The sequence below is a fragment of the Tachysurus fulvidraco genome, chromosome 17 (genome assembly GCF_022655615.1).
Source record: "Tachysurus fulvidraco isolate hzauxx_2018 chromosome 17, HZAU_PFXX_2.0, whole genome shotgun sequence".
NCBI lineage: Eukaryota > Metazoa > Chordata > Actinopteri > Siluriformes > Bagridae > Tachysurus > Tachysurus fulvidraco.
The window spans coordinates 13,732,603-13,752,209 of NC_062534.1; the positions used below are offsets into that span (position 1 = coordinate 13,732,603).

At 37.0% G+C, this 19,607-nt stretch overlaps 2 protein-coding genes, 1 long non-coding RNA gene and 1 other non-coding gene across 8 annotated transcripts; 3 read left to right on the forward strand and 1 right to left on the reverse strand.

The window, feature by feature from the left end:
* Nucleotides 1-140: 140 nt before the first annotated feature.
* On the forward strand, nucleotides 141-3,996 carry zgc:92907 (uncharacterized protein LOC436733 homolog). 4 transcript variants are annotated; one of them, XM_027136051.2, is made up of 4 exons: nucleotides 141-313; nucleotides 523-685; nucleotides 2,603-2,741; nucleotides 3,640-3,996. In XM_027136051.2, the coding sequence occupies exons 1-4, from the start codon at nucleotides 158-160 to the stop codon at nucleotides 3,749-3,751; spliced, it is 570 nt and encodes a 189-aa protein (XP_026991852.1). In that variant the 5' UTR covers nucleotides 141-157; the 3' UTR covers nucleotides 3,752-3,996. The 4 variants fall into 4 exon arrangements, with proteins under 4 accessions (XP_026991852.1, XP_026991854.1, XP_047658207.1 ...); XM_027136053.2 differs by lacking the exons at nucleotides 141-313; nucleotides 523-685 and adding an exon at nucleotides 2,220-2,481; XM_047802251.1 differs by lacking the exons at nucleotides 141-313; nucleotides 523-685 and adding an exon at nucleotides 2,227-2,513.
* Nucleotides 3,997-5,646: 1,650 nt separating this feature from the next.
* On the forward strand, nucleotides 5,647-8,152 carry il2rgb (interleukin 2 receptor, gamma b). Its single transcript, XM_027136050.2, has 5 exons — nucleotides 5,647-6,492; nucleotides 7,207-7,348; nucleotides 7,451-7,550; nucleotides 7,634-7,718; nucleotides 7,812-8,152. The coding sequence occupies exons 1-5, from the start codon at nucleotides 6,292-6,294 to the stop codon at nucleotides 7,947-7,949; spliced, it is 666 nt and encodes a 221-aa protein (XP_026991851.1). The 5' UTR covers nucleotides 5,647-6,291; the 3' UTR covers nucleotides 7,950-8,152.
* A 2,516-nt stretch (nucleotides 8,153-10,668) lies between these two features.
* Nucleotides 10,669-12,282, reverse strand: LOC125139181. The gene is made up of 2 exons (XR_007138278.1): nucleotides 12,145-12,282; nucleotides 10,669-10,851 (listed from the first exon to the last, which is right to left on the reverse strand). It is a non-coding gene; the product is annotated as an uncharacterized LOC125139181 (long non-coding RNA).
* Nucleotides 12,218-19,021, forward strand: LOC113636127. 2 transcript variants are annotated; one of them, XR_007138277.1, is made up of 4 exons: nucleotides 12,218-12,245; nucleotides 13,840-13,951; nucleotides 14,078-14,164; nucleotides 16,741-19,021. It is a non-coding gene; the product is annotated as an uncharacterized LOC113636127 (transcript). The 2 variants fall into 2 exon arrangements; XR_007138276.1 differs by lacking the exon at nucleotides 12,218-12,245 and adding an exon at nucleotides 12,396-12,461.
* Nucleotides 19,022-19,607: the final 586 nt, after the last annotated feature.

Consider the following 19,607-nt stretch of genomic DNA (forward strand, 5'->3'; position numbering starts at 1 on the left):
GTCATGAGAGTAATTTTATGTTGATTAAATAAGCATGACTTGTTAATAATCTTGTTAATAAGCGAACGTTAAAATTCTTCAATTTGCGCAAAAATAAATAAATAGATAAATAAATAATAAACTACTACTATTGTGAAGACTGTCACGAGGCGCCGCCATGTTTGCTCAGTCTGATGAGTTCTATGGTAACTGTGACCCTCCTCGCTATGTAAACAATCACATCTTTGGCACAATGAAAACCGTTTTTGTGACAGTTGGAACAACTTGCTTTGACGATTTGATAGTCAGTCTGACTTCAGATGAAACTGTAGAGGTATCCACTGTTGAACATATATCAGTATGTAACTAGGTAGTAAATTCAAAGCAATGATATGGCTAGCTACTGCTAGCTAAATGCAATAATGTTAGCCTGAGCTACTTAGCATGCATGGGATTTAAAAGCCCAGTGCGTTAGTTGGACAAAGAAAAGGTGCAAATTGTACTTTATATACATTTAATTTCTCTTCTCATGTCTAATCCCAGGCGTTAATACAGCGAGGATACACGGACGTGGTGCTTCAGGTTGGCCGTGGACCCTATATTCCTGATGCACACAGCTGTCCTGGACTGAGGCTTGAGGTTTTTCGTTTTAAAGAGTCAATCGCTGAAAACATTCAGAGCGCAGATCTAGTTATTAGTCATGCTGGTAAGAGGTTACATGAAAAATTATAAGCGCAAAGTTTGACTGGTTTGGGGACGTGGTAGCTCTGTTTAAGGTGTTGGACTATTGAGCTTACGGTTGTGAGTTTGAATCCCATGAGTAAGGAACCTTAACCCTGAATTGCTCAACTGTATAAATGAGATACATGAAGATGTTCGTTCATTCTTTAATTTCATTTTGGACAATTCTTGACTTTTTAATTTTATTAATTATATTAATTATACAGTGGTGTATACATTTTTGCATGGTTGTGACACTTTAATGTTTCAGATCAAACAAATTTAAATATTAGTCAAATAGTAATATTTACAAGTAACCACAACGTGCAGTTTTTAAAATGAAGGTTTTTATTATTACGGAAAAACAAATTTCAAACCTACATGGCCCTGTGTGAAAAAGTGCTTGCCCCCTAAACCTAATAACTGTTAGGGTGGCCCTTAGCAGCAAGAACTGCAATCAAGCGTTTGCGATAACTTGCAATGAGTCGGTTACAGCTCTGTGGAGGAATTGTTGTAAGAGCCACATTGGAGGGGGGGGGGGGCATGGGGAAGTCGTGGCCTAATGGTTAGAGAGTTTGACTCCTAACCCTAAGGTTGTGGGTTCAAGTCTCGGGTCGGCAATTCCATGACTGAGGTGCCCTTGAGAAAGGCACCGAACCTCCCCCAATTGCTCCCTGGGTGCCGCAGCATAAATGGCTGCCCATTGCTCTGGGTGTGTTCACTGCTGTGTGTATGCACTTTGGATGGGTTAAAATGTCATCACTTTCGAGCATGAACCGCCTTTTTAAAAGGTCATGCCACAGCATCTCAATAGGATTCAGGTCAGGACATTGACTAGGCCACTTTTTTTTTTTTTTTTAGCCATTCAGAGGTGGATAGTCCTGGTGCAGAGCCCAAGTTTGCTTCAGCTTGAGGTCATGAACACTGACCTTAACTGAGGCAAGTGCGGCCTGCAGTTCTTTGGATGTTGTTGTGGGGTCTTTTGTGACATCTTGGATTAGTAGTCGCTGTGCTCTTGGGGTAATTTTGGTTGGCCGGCCACTCCTGGGAAGGTTCACCACTGTTCCATGTTTTGGTCATTTGTGGATAACGGCTCTCACTGTGGTTTGCTGGAGTCACAAAGCTTTAGAAATGGCTTTATAACCTTTTCCAGACTGACAGATTTCAATTACTTTCTTTCTCAATTGTTCCTGAATTTCTTTGGATCTCGGCACGATGTGTAGCTTTTGAGGATCGTTTGGTCTGCTTCACTTGGTTAGTCAGGTCCTATTTAAGTGATTTTTTGATTGCAAACAGGTGTGGCAGTAATCAGGCCTGGGTGTGGCTAGAAAAATTGAACTCAGGTGTGATAAGCCACAGTTTCACTCATTGCCATTTGTTTTCCCTTAATAATACAAACCTTCACTTAAAAACTGCATGTTGTGTTTACTTGTATTATCTTTGACTAATATTTAAATTTGTTTAATGATCTGAAACATTAAAGTGTGAAAAACGTGCAAAAAAATGTAAAAACCGGGAAGGGGGCAAACACTTTTTCACACCACTGTAACAGAGTATATTAATATTAATCATTTCTAGGTGAACCCAGAAAAAAACATCATTGGTCTTGGTTGGTGAGATTAAGAGCTCATGGGAAGAGGTGGTTGTGGTGATAAGAGCATATGCTTCAATTGCACATGATTGATGGTAGCTTCTGAAACAGAAAGTTGCCAGAATTGATCTTTAGGTCTTTAGCAGTTTCCTGGCCCCGTTTCTTTGCCATTGCAGTGATCAAGTCTATGGGTGTGAACGGGATTATGATGATCTTCCAGGCAGTATAGATTACTGGTTGTAATAGTTTCTTTGACTTAGCAGCAGAGGAGAGGAACCATAAAGTGACCTAAGACCTCTTTCATCTTTCTAGGAGCTGGAAGTTGTCTGGAGGTTTTAGGAGCTGGAAAGCCTCTTCTTGTTGTGATTAATGATAAATTAATGGACAACCATCAGCTGGAGCTGGCCAAGCAACTGCAGGCTGATGGCCATCTCCTCTACTGCACCTGCAGGTTTGGGTCATGTGGTTTAATTTAATCTACACACACACACACAACATACACACACTTATGCTTTTTTTTACACATTTATTACATACAGTTTTCTTGTTTTCTTGTATTTTTATTTAATTGCCAATTTTCTAGGTATAAGTGTAGCAAGTAGCTGTTCTCTGGTCAGAAACCGATAGCAAAAAAAAAGAGAGAGATTAATTAACATATTATGGCACGAATAATGAGCTTCAGTCTCTAACTGTACATCTATTAGATCTACCAGTGATGGTAGGTATCTATTAAAAAGGCTGGTAAGAGCTGCTGTGCTAGGTAAACTCTTAAAAGCACCATGCACATTACAACACTCACTGAGCACTTTATTAGGAACACTCTGACATTCAAGCAATTGGTGTTAATGGACCCAAAGTGTGCCAGAAAAACCTTCCCTACACCATTACACCACCTCCACCAGCCTGGACTATTGACACAAGTACAGTACCTACCAAAAGGCAAGCCCGGGGGAGGCATTGTGATGCTCTGGGCTATGTTCTGATGGGTTCTGGCATTTCTGCGGATGTTACTTCAGCACACACTACCTTCCTGAACATTGCTGGAGCATTCCCTAATTCCAGTGGCTTCTTTCAGCAGGATAATGCCACATTGCAAAAAGTGTTCAGTAATGGTTAGAGGAACATGACAAATAATTCAAGATGTTGATTTGGCCCCCTAAGTACCTAAATCTCAATCTGATTAAACATCTGTGGGATTTGCTGAACTGAAAATCTGAACCATGCAGACCTGAAATAGGATCTGCTACAAACTAGAAACTTTTTAATATAATATCGTAATATATTTTTTATGCATGTATGCAGTCAATAGTTTTTAGACCCTCACTCTTCTTTCCTCTTTCTCATTCTAGCACTCTCGCAGAGACTCTGCGTAACATGGACCTGTCCACACTGCTGCCATTCCAGCGAGGTCAGCCTGAAAACTTTGCTCAGTTTTTGGACAAAGCAGTTGGATTTGTTTGAGCATCGCCAGAGGTTTTGTACCGATTGGAACTATACAACATGGAAAACATACAAAACTTTGTTTTTGGAGACCAGCAGACCAAAGGCTATCTCAGGTCAAGGATTATAACAAACAAATCAGTTGAATATCGGTAGTACTTTCTACGACTGAAATTTATTTCAGTAGCACTGTTGCACAATAACAGCTGCACAATGTTATGTATATGTAAATTTCTTTTCTAAACAATAAAGTATTTTTCTATCAAGATTGTTCCACCTACGTGTCTTCCTCTAAATGAATGACCTCAATATGACGTAGACAGTAAGCATGGGAGGAAGTTTTAAAGTGCGGAAGCATGTCATAGCCTACATCCTGTGTTTTATAAGCGGTATCTGACACACAGCTCTCGCTAAAAAAGTATTACTATGACTTATTTACCAGCGGCTGTTATTGTTCCAGTGTGCCTTTTATTCTTATTTCAGGGGTGCTGGTCTCGCTCTAACTTCTCATCTAGTAAGTAAATAATATTTACCATTACTTGTTTCCAATAAATACAATCAATCAACAAACATAAGTATGGATGTTAATTGTTTCTGGATAAAGTCCTGGATAAAATGAGACGTTATTTGTGAATTTAATACAATTTAAAATTTCAGTATATATCAAAATAATAATATTTTCCTTGATAAATTCAATAAAAGTCTGGAAAGTTTATGGGGATTCCCCATGTGTCACTTGTGACATTAGTCTTTGTGCTGATTAATCTCCTTAAAAAATAGTCTGAGGCATGTTATATACTATTTTCTTAGATGTATTTGTATTCCAATATAATGAGTTAGCTGAAAGATTTCCGACTTTGGAAAGTATTTAGAATGGAAAGCTTTATGGTAATATGGAAAAGCTAAAAAACAGAATCAGTGACCTTTATTAAAAGTGTAGGCGATGGATGCAGATCTACTTTTTTCAGTGACGGTCCACAACATTTTACTGTAAACTATTACTAGTGTAAACTAGTGTTGATTATTTTCCTGTGTCGGCATGCTATATTAAGTATCTAACGGATTGTATTTCCACATGACTAGTGGAATATAAATGCTTACTCCAATATTCATGACTAGTGTTTTTTTTTTCTTTTACAAATACTTTGACCTTGTTTCCAGCTGGTTGATGGAATCTTTTGACTCTTCATTGCCAGGTTCGAGAGCAGCCTGATGCTGATATTCTAGGTTACATTAATTTTGGCTAAAAGGCTCAACCAAATGAATAAGTACAGCATTTGATAGACACCCTTATCCAGAGCAACTTAGATTTTCATCTCATTTTATACATCTTAGGTTTAAGAGCGTAACAATGGCAGCTTGGTGGACCCAGGATTTGAACTCACCACCTTCTGATCAGTAAACCAACAGTAGACTTAACCACTAAACCGCCACATTCCACATTTCCCATGCAGCTGCTACAGTATTCTGAAGCTCATGTCTCATATTCCAGGTGCAGATGCAAATTGTATCAGTACAGATAACAAATTCAACATTAGCTGTTTGATCATCAATCTGGAGTATGTCGAATGCACCTGGAACAAACTACAGACGCAGCAGATAAACTACGTCTTCAGCAGTCAGTAAGTCACCCACAGTATCCCCTCCAGCATTTACACCTTTCTTGGTCTATTATGTTATTTATGGTTGACATGTACGGAGGTGGCATTTTATTAACTAATTTTTCCTCATCAGATTTTTGCATAATTCCTTTCGGGATTGTTCGGGTTACATCTGGGAGCACAGTCAGAGAGTAGGCTGCAGGATCCGTCTTGATAAACCAACCCAGAGGTTTGAAACTTTCGACACAAAGCTCTCTGTTGGAGGAAATCATTCAGTTTGTAAAAAATACAGTGATCTAAAACAAAGAGGTAAGAGAGAACGTCCACTGAGATCAGCTGTGCAAGTAACATTCTATTTGTTGCCTGTGCATAAGGAAAGATTTGAATAAGGGTTGATCTGAATTTCAAGAGATTTTTTTTTGCCAAAATTAGTACAAGTTAATACCAACAAATTACAAACATGCTAAAACATTTATTTGATTTGGATTAGGAAAAGAATCCACTGATTTGAAACTCTCCAAGTTTCATTCCAAGAGCTCATGAAGCACAATCCTGCGGCTGTGCAAGCTAATTTGTTGATCAGAGTTAAATGTTTTACTGTGCTCTAATAACTACAGGCTACGTAACTGGTCACAGGTTCAATCCAGACTTTTGTAAGGAATCGCAAAATAAATTGTCAAATTTAGTAAAAATGTTTTCTGTGAGTGAAAGGTTTGACGGAAAAAGCTAGATGGCCTCAATTAACAATCATAACACAATTGTGTAGTGAAATAATGAGCCCACTTTCTGAACACTTAGATTATGTTCATAGTTAAATTTTGTACATTGTTTGCTACTAAGGGGTTCTGCAGATTTTAATGACTTAAGTAGAGGGATAAGTACTTAAAGCTCTGTGAGCACAAGCTCTAAATCTCATCTGGTACATCAGTGACAGCTTTGAATTACAGCAAAAACGTAATTATGAATTTAACACTGCAGAGGTTGCTTATGGATTCTGTGTTGTTTGTATTTCCAGTGAAGCTCAACCCTCCCTATAACCTCACTGTGAACTCGAGTGGTAGAGATGGAGAGGTCTGCATGCGCTGGACAAGCTCTACTAATGTCAAGCAGAATTGCATGAAGTATATGGTACGCTATCGGAAAGCCTCCGACCCATGGAAGGTGAGCAGCCTGGTATAGTTTATAGATGTCAGATCTGTCCCTGTAGTGTTATTGTAACAGAGCACGTTTGCTGCAGGACGTTCACTGAACTGAGCAATCACTGCTGCACTCTTGGACACAATTCTGGTTTGTGAACCTGAATATCTGTGCTGAAAATGTTTACTTATAATGAAAATGGATCAATATCGTTATTGTAATTTGAACCACTTTATCCATGATGTAACTGTTAGTGTGCAGTTTGTGCAGCTCAATGTTCCAGGGTTTGATTGTAAATTGTGTGTGTGTGTGTGTGTGTGTGTGTGTGTGTGTGTGTGTGTGTGTGTGTGTGTCTGTGTGTGTGTCTGTGTGTGTTTCTGTGTGTGTTTCTGTGTGTGTGTTAGGCTGCAGCACGACATCACTGCAGCTACCTTGTGTCTCTCGTGTGTGTGTGTGTGTGTGTGTGTGTGTGTGTGTGTGCGTGCGTGCGTGTGTGAGGTCAGAGAGAGAGAGAAGGAGAGAGATATTCCCATATTCCCTGTCATATGCAATAGGCTCCCTGAGACTGTGGATGTTGGATGGATTGATGTTCTTCTTTTTAGCGTGCATCTGTTTGCCATTTTTTATGCCTCCTATATCATCATTGCATTAATTAGAGTTTTTTTTAACATTAAACAGGTCTATTCTATCAGCTGGATAATCTTATGTAATATCTATTTATCTATCTGTCCCATACAGAGTTCCTCTTCAGACTGCGTGTCTCCTCTCTCCAGTGGAGTCATGTACACTTTCCAAGTAAGAAGCAGCATGTCAGAAATGTGTGGTGATTCTCATTTTTGGAGTGATTGGAGTGATCCAGTACAGTGGAAGGACAACAAAGGTACTGAAGTGTGGACTTCACTAGATATTCACTACATCCGCAATCTCATTTTTCACCTTCATCCTGTTCACACATTTTCTTCCTTGCCTGTATATTTTGTAGAGCCTACAGTACCTACTCCAGTGTACTGGCATGCGCTGGGTATTGTTCTGGGAGTCATTGTCCTCTTCAGCCTTTGTACACTGTTGTATTTTAGTGAACGGTAAGGCAGATACACAGATTTATACATATAATTACTAGTGCTTTGTCTGTGTTTTTTTTAAGACTTACCCTTGTTACTTGAAGGATTAAAGTAGTGTTCATTCCTGTGGCCCCTGACCCGAGCAAGAGCCTACAGGATTTATTCAAGAAACATAAAGGCAATGTTGAGGTAACGACATATCGATTCTTTATTGTTTCTTAATAACACTTTAACCATTTGACTAAATTATCCCTCACACATTTTCTGAATCTTCCTCCTCAGAGCTGGGTTTATATCTCCAAAGAGCTGAAGGATGCTTTTGAGTCCGATTACACCGAGTCTCCTTGTGTTGTATGTGACCCGAGTTCCACTTCAGAGACGAAAGCTGAAGCTGGTCCTATGGAGCAGCCTGTCTCGTAAAAGTATTCTGTAGTGTTTAGTACTGTTAATGAGTACAAGGCAAGTGGAAGATTACCATTTACCTTTACTTCATTTGGCTGATTTTCTTTTTATTCAAAAGACACTTACAACTGAAACAGATCATAGATCGTATTTCATATTTTTTGACACTGAACATTAGTCCACCCAGTCCTTATAAATAAACCTGATTGTTGCTACTTCAAGGTCATCTCTGTTTATTTTGGCAGTCTTGAATGTTCATGTTTTTCATGTCTGCTTTAACTGAATTATCATGAGTTCCTTTTCCGTTCAGCAAACTTCTGATGGTGAAACACAACCTCAGCCAGAGTGGATTGCCCTTGTAAAAGACCTTGACTCTTGTTCGGTTCTGTTCGGTTTTCAAAAGTCTTTATTTATTTTTTATTTTTTTTAATCAGACATTAGGGTTTAAAATTTATTTGATTTTTGAACAAATAACTGAAGATCACTTTTCACTTGGATATTTGAGTGGTGCTTGACAACCATGAGGCTTTATTTATATTTGGAGGTCAAATCTCACCTTTTAGGAAGGGTAGATTAACATGCAAATCAGGAAGCTGCTGCTTTCTTTTTACAGTTTTAAAACAGGCAGAGGGTGAAAATCTGGGCCAGGGCAACCTCCTGGCTGCCTTAAATCTCACTCAGTTTCCTCCAATATAGAGATAATGTGTTTGTCCCCTGAGCTAAACATAATAAAAAAGTCTCAAAAGATTTGCTCTGGTCATAAGAATAAATGCCAGATTCACAGCATTGATCCTAAACTAAAGCAACTAAATATTAGACCTTTTTAAATAAATCTATAGCTGATTAGTGATTTATTATACATTTTAACAGAAACTTGGGATTAGACCAAGTAATTATTTAGCTTTAGAGAAGTTAGCTCTCCTTTAAATTGGCCAAGAAGGTTATTTATTAGGCTACGCTCTTCTTTACACCGAAATCTGGTTTAAAAAAAATCAGCTTTAATTTAGTACTCTTTAACATGATAAGCATGACCAAAAACAAAAACTAGTCTAATCCTAACACTAATTCCACCAGGAATCTGAATTTCTACAGGAAGTTGCAAACCTGAAGAATCTAGTTAACTAAGTTAAAACAGCAGCAATCACCGAGAAGTACAATATCAATTTTGATCAGAATATATATGGACATTTTGGCAAACAAACCCCAGAGAAAGTCAGACAGTAGAATATGAGTAGAAAGTGAGCATTTTTTAAGTGCAGATACTGCGGTTTGTCTGTGAAAGGAAAAGGATGTCTGCCATAAGGGTCGTGGGTGGGGGACCTCCACAGATACCTGTCCCAGGATGTCAGTGAACCGTAATCTGTCTGTGGAAAGGCAATTCAGTTTATTACATAACATTGGAGTACTAACAAAATACGTTTGAGCAAAGTATGAGAATAGTTTTATTCAGTGGTGCTAGAGATTTGATCAGCAAATCATCACTGTGGTAAAGATTCGTTTTTTATTACACTTAGAAAGACATTGCTTTCATTTCAGGATTTGAGAAAAGTTCTTTGTGATTTTATTTACTCTATTTTCCATGATTGTAATTTGTTGTATTTATATTTACATGTTAAGTTTTAATGACATTTTGAAGATTTTACTCCCGAGTGATTTAGAGAAGTGCTTTGAAATCTTTCTCAGTAAATACATCCTGATACTGGTTCACTATAGGTCACTCTGTTGGGAGGTAATATAGTAAGAAAATCACACCCACAACACAAGCTTTGTTTGGTTAGTACATTGAAGACTGTTCAGACATCTAGTGGAAGTCCACAACCTAGACACCAGAACGAAGAGTCTCTATGCATGACATCCTTGTTATTTGCACTCAAAAAAACTTTAAGCTGTACTATTTTTTTTTTAAATATTTAAGTGTTAAAATGATAAGTACATTTGAAACTGCTTTTATCACTTTACAAAATAAATTGAGTCAATGTAAGTAAAATAATTCACCTACATCTGAATGGCTACATTTAATTCAATGGCAAACAAAATAGAGTGTATTTAATTAAAATCATAAGTCAATGCAGTCATGACCCTTAATCTAAACCACAGATTTATAAAAGATTAGTAGGTATAATTGAAAATAGGTAGATATACCTTAAATGGAGACTTATTTAACCATATTTACTATACCATATTTTTTTAAACAGAATTTACCTTTTTCCTTATGGAGTAGTTTACTGAATATATCAAATGAAATAAAACAATTTCAAAGCTAGATGGCCTCAATTAACAATCATAACACAATTGTCTAGTGAAATAATGAGCCCACTTTCTGAACACTTAGATTATGTTCATATAGGCTAACTGTCCACACTAGGATTAATTAATTTTAATAGTCAAATTTTAACAACTGACTACATAAAATTAACTCCTTGGTTGTTAACTTGGTTGGCTGACATTGCAGTATGTGAAAATGTCCCATACACTGTTATTAAAGCACTGAGCCAGAGTGAACATTAAATAAATAACCCCTCAAACATGTTAAATGTACCAATAACAATTAGTCTTGAGTGAACAGATGCTTTTTGGCATTGATGGAAACTTCAAATTGGATGGACATTTGAGCATTTCTTCTAGATTTACTCTAGATGTGAAAATGTAGGCTATAGGAAATCTCTGCATAAGTACTGTACATTAAAAACAGAGCCACTTAAGGTATAACAGCAAACAATACAGATCAACATGCTGGTTTCTTATAAATGGAAATCCACTATTACTGGAATAGTTACATCAGCAGAACTTTCAAGACAGGAATACGTTTCCAGGATCCAGCTCCACCAACACTTTTTGGAAATCCACAAAATCATATTTGAGATTCTCAGATGCAAGCCACTGGATGACCATCTCGTGTTCGCTGAATGGAGATTCCACTCTGCAGAGCAAAAAGACTTTCAACTAGTAAAATGTATTACTCCACACATTCAAGGTTTCTGCTTTACTTGACAGTATAGAATGTTGTGGAGGAATGCAAATTGGATGCTTTATTTAACCAAAGCATGGAAAATGTGGTATGTAATGCAGAACAATATATGGATAGGGCTCCTAAAAATGTGAGGACAAGAAGGAAAATTATTAATAAGGCAGAGAGTAAATTGTAATGTATTAAGAATGAAGGAGACCAGTGTAATTATATTTTAAAATAGGTTGGAGATAATTAAAAAATATATATTTAAAGTAGAATTTGTGCTCGATGTTGTTCTCATGCAGCACCCTTCTTGACATAATGACAGCAGTTTTGGAGAATAGACATCCAACACTAACATGAATTTAATGTTTGCCATGTAGGCAAAAATGGCCGGCATGGCAGAGTTCCAAGATGAAAACCGCTGCTGAGCAAAAAGAACATAAAGGCTCGCCTTAGATTTTCCAGAAAACATCTTGATGAACCCTAAGACCTACTCTGTGGACTAACAAGACAAAAGTTTTACTTTTTGGAAGGTGTGTGTTGTGTGTAAAAGTAACACTGCATTTCAGAAAAAGATTATCACACCAACAGTAAAATATGGTGGTGGTAGTGTGATGGTCTGGGGCTGTTTTGCTGCTTCAGGTCCTGGAAGATGATAAATGGAACCATTGATTCTGCCGTCTACCAAAAAATCCTGAAGGACAATGTGCAGCCATCTGTTTGTGAAATCAAGCTGAAGCGAACTTGGTTTCTGCAGCTTTGGAGTGGCCTAGTCGATGTCTTGATCTGAATCCAATTGAGATGCTGTGGCATGACCTTAAAAATGCGGTTCATGATCAAAAACCCTCCAATGTGGCTGAATTACAACAATTCTTCAAAGATGAGTGGACCAAAATTCCTCCACAGCGCTGTAACAGCCATTGTAAATTATCACAAATGCTTCAATGCAGTTCTTGCTGCTAAGGGCCACCCTAACAGTTATTAGGTTTATAGTTAGTAGTGGTTAATAGTTATTAGGCACAAACACTTTCACACAGGGCCATGTAGGTTTGGATTTTGTTTTCCCCTTAATAATAAAAACCTTCATTTAAAAACTGCATGATGTGCTTATTTGCATTATCTTTGACTAATATTTAAGTTTGTTTGATAATCTGAAACATTGAAGTGTGACAAACATGCTAAAAAATAAAAAAAATCAGGAAGGGGACCAACACTTTTCCCACACCCTTTCTGATGAAGCCACGAATGTGCAGAACTTACATTTCCACCTCATAAGATGTCACCTAAATCCGATAACATTTGTTCTGATGGAGGCGCTAAAGGAATGGTCATGAAAAACAGCAACGTATCTTACAGTTGAGGTAACGATTAGATTCTGTACTTCATCTGATTTTACAGAGCTGAAATGCTCCCTCGGCGGAGGTATTTCTGCTCACATGCTATTGAGCTAATTAAGTTTGAAATGACAGGCGCCATTTTGGAAAGTAATTAGCTAGCTAGCATACCGCAGAACGTCTACAACAGTCTTCAAGAAAATGCAGCCTGAGGTTGTTTAGAACGATTACGTTTAATTAGAGGTTTGTATTTCATTAACTTTTGTTTAAACATGGTTTTGGTTTGCTCTCGGATTAAGATTAAGAACGTTGGATGAACGTGGAATAAATTTATTTCTTAAAACAGTTCGTTAAAATGACTTCCTTCTCAAAAATTTATACTGAAAATAACAGAATTAACAAAATTATTAAGACTATTTAAATAAATAAATAAATAAATAAATAAATAAATAAATGATATCAAATGCTTATTTCCTATTGTGACATGAACTTAAAGATCCCATTTTAGGCGAAACGAACATGTTATGTTTTTTTGTCGTTTATTTTTTTGTATCATTTACAACCACAAGCTGGAGATGTTCTGTTGAATGAAACCCATGTTAAGAGTATCAGATGAACCGCTGGGCTTTATACTGTCGATTCTCTCATAATGATGTGAGACTCATGAGACAAAACAAGGACAGAATAGATCTCAGAATATATCTAACACCTGTCTGGATGTGATTGTCTTGCTTGAGGAAATAACATCTTCACCAGGCAGAGATACAGGGAATCCGGTTGCTATGGTTACCATGATGTCATTTGCATTCAGTGCACGCTTTGATTCGGAGAATAGATCTCAGATTGTTAACGTTGTTCTTATTACTGAACACGTGTCGATCCGTTTCCAGTGCTTTTTACTGTCTCTATGTAAGTATTTATCGACACTGTTCATGCAGAGACACATTTTCTATCATTTGTAATTCTTTGCTGAGTTGTATTTCTTAACTATAAACAAAGACATTAGTCTTGGATTTGGCTTCTTGCTAAAAATGTCTTGGATTTTTTGTGGAAGCAGGTATCATTGGTAAGAGAAAGACACAGAATGATATGAAAAAGCTGTGCTGAGGCTGAATCTTTCTAGCCCAGACAGCATGTATTATTATTATTATTATTATTATTATTATTATTATTATTATTATTATTATTATTATGTTGCCCAAAAATCATGATAGTTCAGAGCTTTTTTCTGTCAGCTTTAGTGACACAGAATTATGAATATCGTACTTTCCTTTCTCAAAAAGCTGGAGACAAAGTTAAATGTAGGTAGACGATAAATGGAAAGAAGTACAAAAATACAAAAGGACAGAGGACAGCACTGTAATGCTACATTTTATCACTATAGGTTGCTGTACTACTGGTTGCCATGGTAATAATATTTATCTGTGGGTGGTGCAACCAGCATTTCAAATTAGTTTTCTTGCTGCTAAAAGGAAACATTGTGGATGGAGAGAAAGAACGAAAACACTTTATGCAATTATTTAAAATATAAATCATGTAATAAAAATAATAACAACACAGGCCCCTTTAAATGTAGCTTTGCCAGGACACATGTACTAAATGACATCATTGTGCCCTACAGTGTCACTGTTACAGTCCACAACAAAGACAAACTGACCTGCAGGCGTTGGGTCCCAGCTTTCTACTTTTTTCTTCTATTATTACCATGACATTTGTTTATATAAAACATCGGGGTAAGTCATCTATGCTCTTCTATGTCTCAGTTGATCTGTACTAATCAATGATAAAAAGGTGAATTATACTGCTTTTTTAGTTGGTTAATTGTAGTACAGTGCATTGATTAGAATATCTGTGTTTAGAGGATGAACGGTTCTTGGTCAACACTGACTGCTCCATCATTTGCCTGCTACAGCACTTGAGATCCAAGCTAGGAATAAATGAGTCAGGTATACACCATCAAAACTTGCTGTTTAGAGAATTTCCTCTATTTTTCTTTTTTTCTCTGAATTGTGAACACACACCAGAAATACAGCAGGAGTGAGTTGTCATTGAGAGGAAGTTTAAACAACAAACTGGTTCTTCCTAGATTACAAAATAATAAATATTCATAATTACACAGAAAGGACGTAGGTACTTCTTCTATGTACATCTTCTTACATAACAATAACTTCTGCAAGTGGTTATTGGGTTATTGGTATAAGGTGTAATCTTATACACATACTGCAATTTCAATAGGAACCCTAGCGGGATTATTCAAAGAAAAATGAAAAGAACAACGATTACAGGGATATCATGTGATAACTACATTTCCCCCGCACATGAATGTCCATAAATCATTGTTGGTTATATTAAACGCTCTTGAAAGGAAGAAATGTGTAATGAGTCTGATCTTCACAGCCGAGCTTGATGTAAATATTTCAGGCTCGCTCTTAAGTCATACTGGCTGGTGTCTGCTTACTCCTGTGGCACACCCAGCATTAATGCAGTGCTCATGTCTTTAATGTTATTTGTTTTTTCCACATTCTGCCTAATAGAAGATGCAAAGAGTCACTGGTTGTGTATTAATGCCTAAAATATTTCCTAGTATCTTTTTAGTGTGTGTGTGTGTGTCTGTATATGTGTGTATATTTTAGAGTTAGTGGATCTCTGTGATGAAACAGGAGCACTGCTCTTCATGTTCAGACACCTCCAGGATTATGCGAGTCAAATATTATCGCCTCGCAAAGCATATATATTATGCACCATCAGACGTGAGTTCTTTTTTCTGATGATTTTGTTCTCATTGAGGGAAAAGTCATCATAAAAATAAACAAATAAATAGAAGAAAGAGAGAGAAAGAAATAAAGAAGTATACTGTGTTTGATATAAAGAAAAAAAGAAAAAACTAATTTAGCATTTTCTTTACTTCAGAGAGTTCTGCTGGAGCATATATCTCCATCACTCCACATGTAGCAAATCCTGACGTGGCTCTACAAGGTAATAAAGTAATTTATCCTCACAGGCCACTTTACTATAAACACATACTAATAGTTGGTAGGAAACCCTTTTGCTCTGATATCTTTGTGCTGTAGATTCCACAAGGAGGAATCCATTCTGGTCCATGTTGACAGGATATTGCATGGCATAAGTGCTGTGGATTTTTTCAGCTGCTTGTTCATGCTATGAATAGCATACCAGTGGTGACTGTGGAGGCCATTCAAGTACACTGAACTCATTGCCATATACATCGAGCTTGTTTGCGACAAGTACATAATCAGACTGAAGGATGAAGCTATTACACAATGGTTTATTGTTAACATAAAGAAAGCAGTGATACTTATATCGGCTGCAGCATTAAAATGATTGGTAATTAAAGGGGCCCAATGTGTGCCCTTTATTGTATGCACCTCACCACCAGGAGCCTCAAATGAAGCCACAAAGCAGAGTTTTTTCATCAATTTATACCAAATTCTGATCTTAACATCCGCCTGTCAGAGCAGAAATTGTGATTCTCAGATCTGTGACTCTTGAAGAAATCTGATGTGCTCTCTGCCATTGTAGTCCTTCCATCTCAAGGTTTGGTATGATATGCAATCTGAGATGCTTTTCAGCTCACTACAGTGACAGTGGGAGTAGCTTTCCTTGCAGCTTGACCCAATCTGTCCCTTCTCCTTTTACCTCTCATATCAACAGTGTGTTTCCACACACCAAACTGCCTCTCACTGGATATTTATGCATCATTCTATATAACCTTTAGAGACTATTGTACATGAAGATCACAGTAGATCAGCAATTTCTAAAATGAAATGAAATGAACCACATTGACAGACTGGATCATTACGTGAATGAGCAGATCGAACGGGGTCATAGGTAAGACAGGGTAAGAGGCAAGTATACTACAAGACTCTTCTCTGTTCTGGCACCAAGGTTGTGGAATGAACTTCCCCTAGAGGTCCGGACAGCTGAGTCACTGGCTGAAAACCTACTTATTCAGGAAACACTTCAACTAGCACTTCTTTCCTTTTGCATTAAAAACCCCCCCAAAAAACCAACCTTTGACACTTTTTCATTGTAACTTTGAACAAATGTTTTAAACTCATGGTATATTAAGTATGTAACCTAGTGAACCAGCATTAATGTATTCAATGTTAGAGATTTATGCACTTATATACGTCGCTCTGGATAAGGGCGTCTGCCAAATGCTGTAAATGTAAATGTCATAGCAGCCTTTATTATTGATACATATACTTTACAGCACAGTGGAATTCTTTTCTTCACATACCCCAACTGTGGAGGTTGGGGTCAGGGTGCAGGGGCAGCTATGATACAGTGCCCCTGGATCAGGGAGGGTTGCGGGCCTTGCTCAAGGGCCCAGCAGTGGCAGCTTGACTGTGCTGGGCCTTGAACCCCGATCAACAACCCAGAGCCTTAACCAGTTGAGCCACCACTGCCCCCAAGATGTGCATGTGTTTTTAATAAAGTGACCAGTGGCCATATTTTATTATTATATTTGGAAAATTGATTGTGTTTGTCCTTCTTTTAGGAATGCTGGAGAATCAGTTAGGCAATCTTGAGCAGACTCGGCGTAAACCACATGCTTTGGATGGCCAAAAATCATCAGTACAGACTAAGAAACAACCTTTCAGACCTCAAAATCCAGTAAACAGATGAGGTGCATGGTCATAGCTTCTTACATTCCTACATCCAATAGATTCCTTTACAGCATGTATTTGATCAGAATGCCCATCAACTGCACATAAATGTCTCAGATATATGTGAAAATCATTGCTTCTTTGATCTCTGTTTAATGATCTCGTTACCCTGTCTGCCTCCTCTGACCAGTGTTGCTTTTCTGCCATTTCTTTCCAGTTTTTGAAATCATGCATGTAAGCATTTGCACCAGAACAAATTATTACCCTATAATACTACACTTTAATATAATGGGCCATTTTGCATGAATCTTTCTGATTCTGGTTGTAAACACTACAAAATGTACAGAGCTTGGAAACTAACAAATGTGTTTAAATATAAATGTTTTATAAATAAATTATAGACATTATAGATCATAGAGAATCAAAGAATTATATTAATAATACATAGATTATATATATATATGTTACATGAATTATAATATATTATAATTAATCATATTTTTTATTTTGAGTGTTTGAGTGTTGCTGTTGCTGTCACTTCCAGTTTAGTAGTATAAACTTTTTAGCAATGAGTGATATGTTATAATAAAGGTTTTGAGATGGCTGCCTACTGATAATGAAGATATATTAGTAAGCAGTCCTGCAGAAGGCAAATTGAGAAGTTGTGGCCCAGATATGACCGACAAAAAATGATGGATGTACAGACAAAGTGAAAAAGCTGAGCAATGTGGACATTTTATGAGCTGTAAGGGCTTATTTGAATGATTTCCTATTAGAATTTTTAAGGGATAAGAGATTAATTTATATCACTTAAATGCTTTATGTCTGCAGACCAGCTCCAGTCATGTGAAATAAATATATTTATTCAGTTAATTACTGTCCAACTTGGTTTATGTATAAATTGAGCTTATGTCAGTAATTATATTTTTCTCTATCTTAATGTGATTGTCTATGTATTTGACTTAAGGCATTTAGGAGTAGTAAATTTCCTGTCGTTTACTACATCTTCCATCTCACTCTACATCTAAGCAACCAGCAGACCTGCTTTGACATTTAGTAACAGATGATGTCATTGAACTCAGCCACACTCAGCTGTGATTGGTTTATATGAATACCTGTTTGTTAGCATGAATCACTCGGCTGGGAGAAAATTGATGAAACACTCAAGGCACGGGTTTATATTTAGAAAGGTATAGACAAGGGTGTTGTGCCAACATTTATGCTTGTTTCCATGTAGTTTTTTGCTTAATTCTGCCAGCCTGAATGAGTGACTGTAGGAGTAAAGTGTTAGGAAGGTAGCAACCTTTCAGATAAACAGCCTTCAAGAAATCAAAACCCACATCTGATTTCTTATCTTTCTCTTTGCTGTCTGCTGTCTTCTTTCTTACACTCATTAATGTGGTTGTAATTTTTGGTAAAAACTCCGTCCTGAGTGTGGGAGCATTTTTGCAGCTCCAGACATATTTCTGCAACATGTGGGTGGAATGCAGCTGTGCAGCAATGACTGAAATGTCAGCAAGCCGTTTTGTTTTTTGCACCCATGGCGATTAGGCAGAACAGTTTTCCTCTGATCTTGTAAACAGGTGGTTTATTGTTCTGAAATGTTGAAGGCTACAGTGTGGAAAGTCTAAGGGGTTAAGTGATAATGGACATGTGTGGTAAGATATCAGCAGTAAGCTGGAGGTAGCACGACTGGTGATGTGGTTAGAGAGCAACAACGTCTTTTATAATAAAGGAAGTGAAAATTCAAAAAAGACTCCACTGCAATTTTTTTTTCCATAATGACAGAAAAAACATGGTCGTATTGAATCTTCTGCTACATATGAATATTGTCTTGATATTTACAAATCAAATTTGTACATACAAGAAAAAGGAAGCTGCTTTTTAGGTTGATTTCTGAAAATGACCAGCATTAGCACATTATATTCGCTTCCTCATTAAATATACAATCTAACGTTGTTTTCATGTGCATGTGAGTTTCCTCTGGGTTCTCTAACATTGGTGTACAGCATTAGCTACACTAAATTTCAGCTGGGTGTGAATGAGTGGGTGAATGTGTGTGAGCATGGTGATGGACAGGCATTCCAACCACAGTGTATTTCCACATGCCCAGTCTACCTCTGACACGATCTGGGACCCCTGTTAATAAAGATAAAAAACCATTTACTTCTACTGATGGTGGTAGTCTTCCAGTGATATTTATATAATATATAAATATGTACTGTAGATGGGTTAAAAACAGTGTGTCATTTTGTGTCAAGATTCTGTTCACATGATAAAATGTTTATATATATTCAAGGGAAAAGGGCATACATCCATCTCTCTGTGTTTTGACAATATAATAATAATAATAATAATAATTATAATAATAATAATAATAATACACCAAATAATTTTGGGTTTTATTAGTTGCATTTTTTGTTGTTGAGGTTGTTTGTTTATAGATGTGAAGACCACACAAGTGTTAATTAGGCCCTGATAAGAATTAAGTAGGGGTGTACTTTCTTTTTCCCCTGACTGTATGTCCTATTGATTTATGGATTTATGGTCCAACAACATTAAATAAAACTATAAAGCATTAAATAAAACTAAAGATGTTTCATTCTCTAAGCATGAAAAATGTTATGTTTTGGCAAATTGCTGTGGTCTTATAGCAATAGAAAAGTTCAGCATATGTTAACATTAACCCTATAGTAAAAATAATAGACTATACAATGGTGTGAAAATAGTGCATCGACACCAGCTGTTACATATAATG

Excerpts from the sequence above, each read along its gene's own strand:
- il2rgb (XM_027136050.2), top strand. The coding sequence starts at position 6,292 with ATGAATTTAACACTGCAGAGGTTGCTTATGGATTCTGTGTTGTTTGTA. Across the intron at positions 6,493-7,206 it reads AAGCCTCCGACCCATGGAAG|AGTTCCTCTTCAGACTGCGT; the intron begins GTGAGCAGCCTG and ends TGTCCCATACAG. Across the intron at positions 7,551-7,633 it reads CTGTTGTATTTTAGTGAACG|GATTAAAGTAGTGTTCATTC; the intron begins GTAAGGCAGATA and ends TGTTACTTGAAG.
- zgc:92907 (XM_027136051.2), top strand. The coding sequence starts at position 158 with ATGTTTGCTCAGTCTGATGAGTTCTATGGTAACTGTGACCCTCCTCGC. Across the intron at positions 314-522 it reads CTTCAGATGAAACTGTAGAG|GCGTTAATACAGCGAGGATA; the intron begins GTATCCACTGTT and ends GTCTAATCCCAG. Across the intron at positions 686-2,602 it reads TCTAGTTATTAGTCATGCTG|GAGCTGGAAGTTGTCTGGAG; the intron begins GTAAGAGGTTAC and ends TCATCTTTCTAG.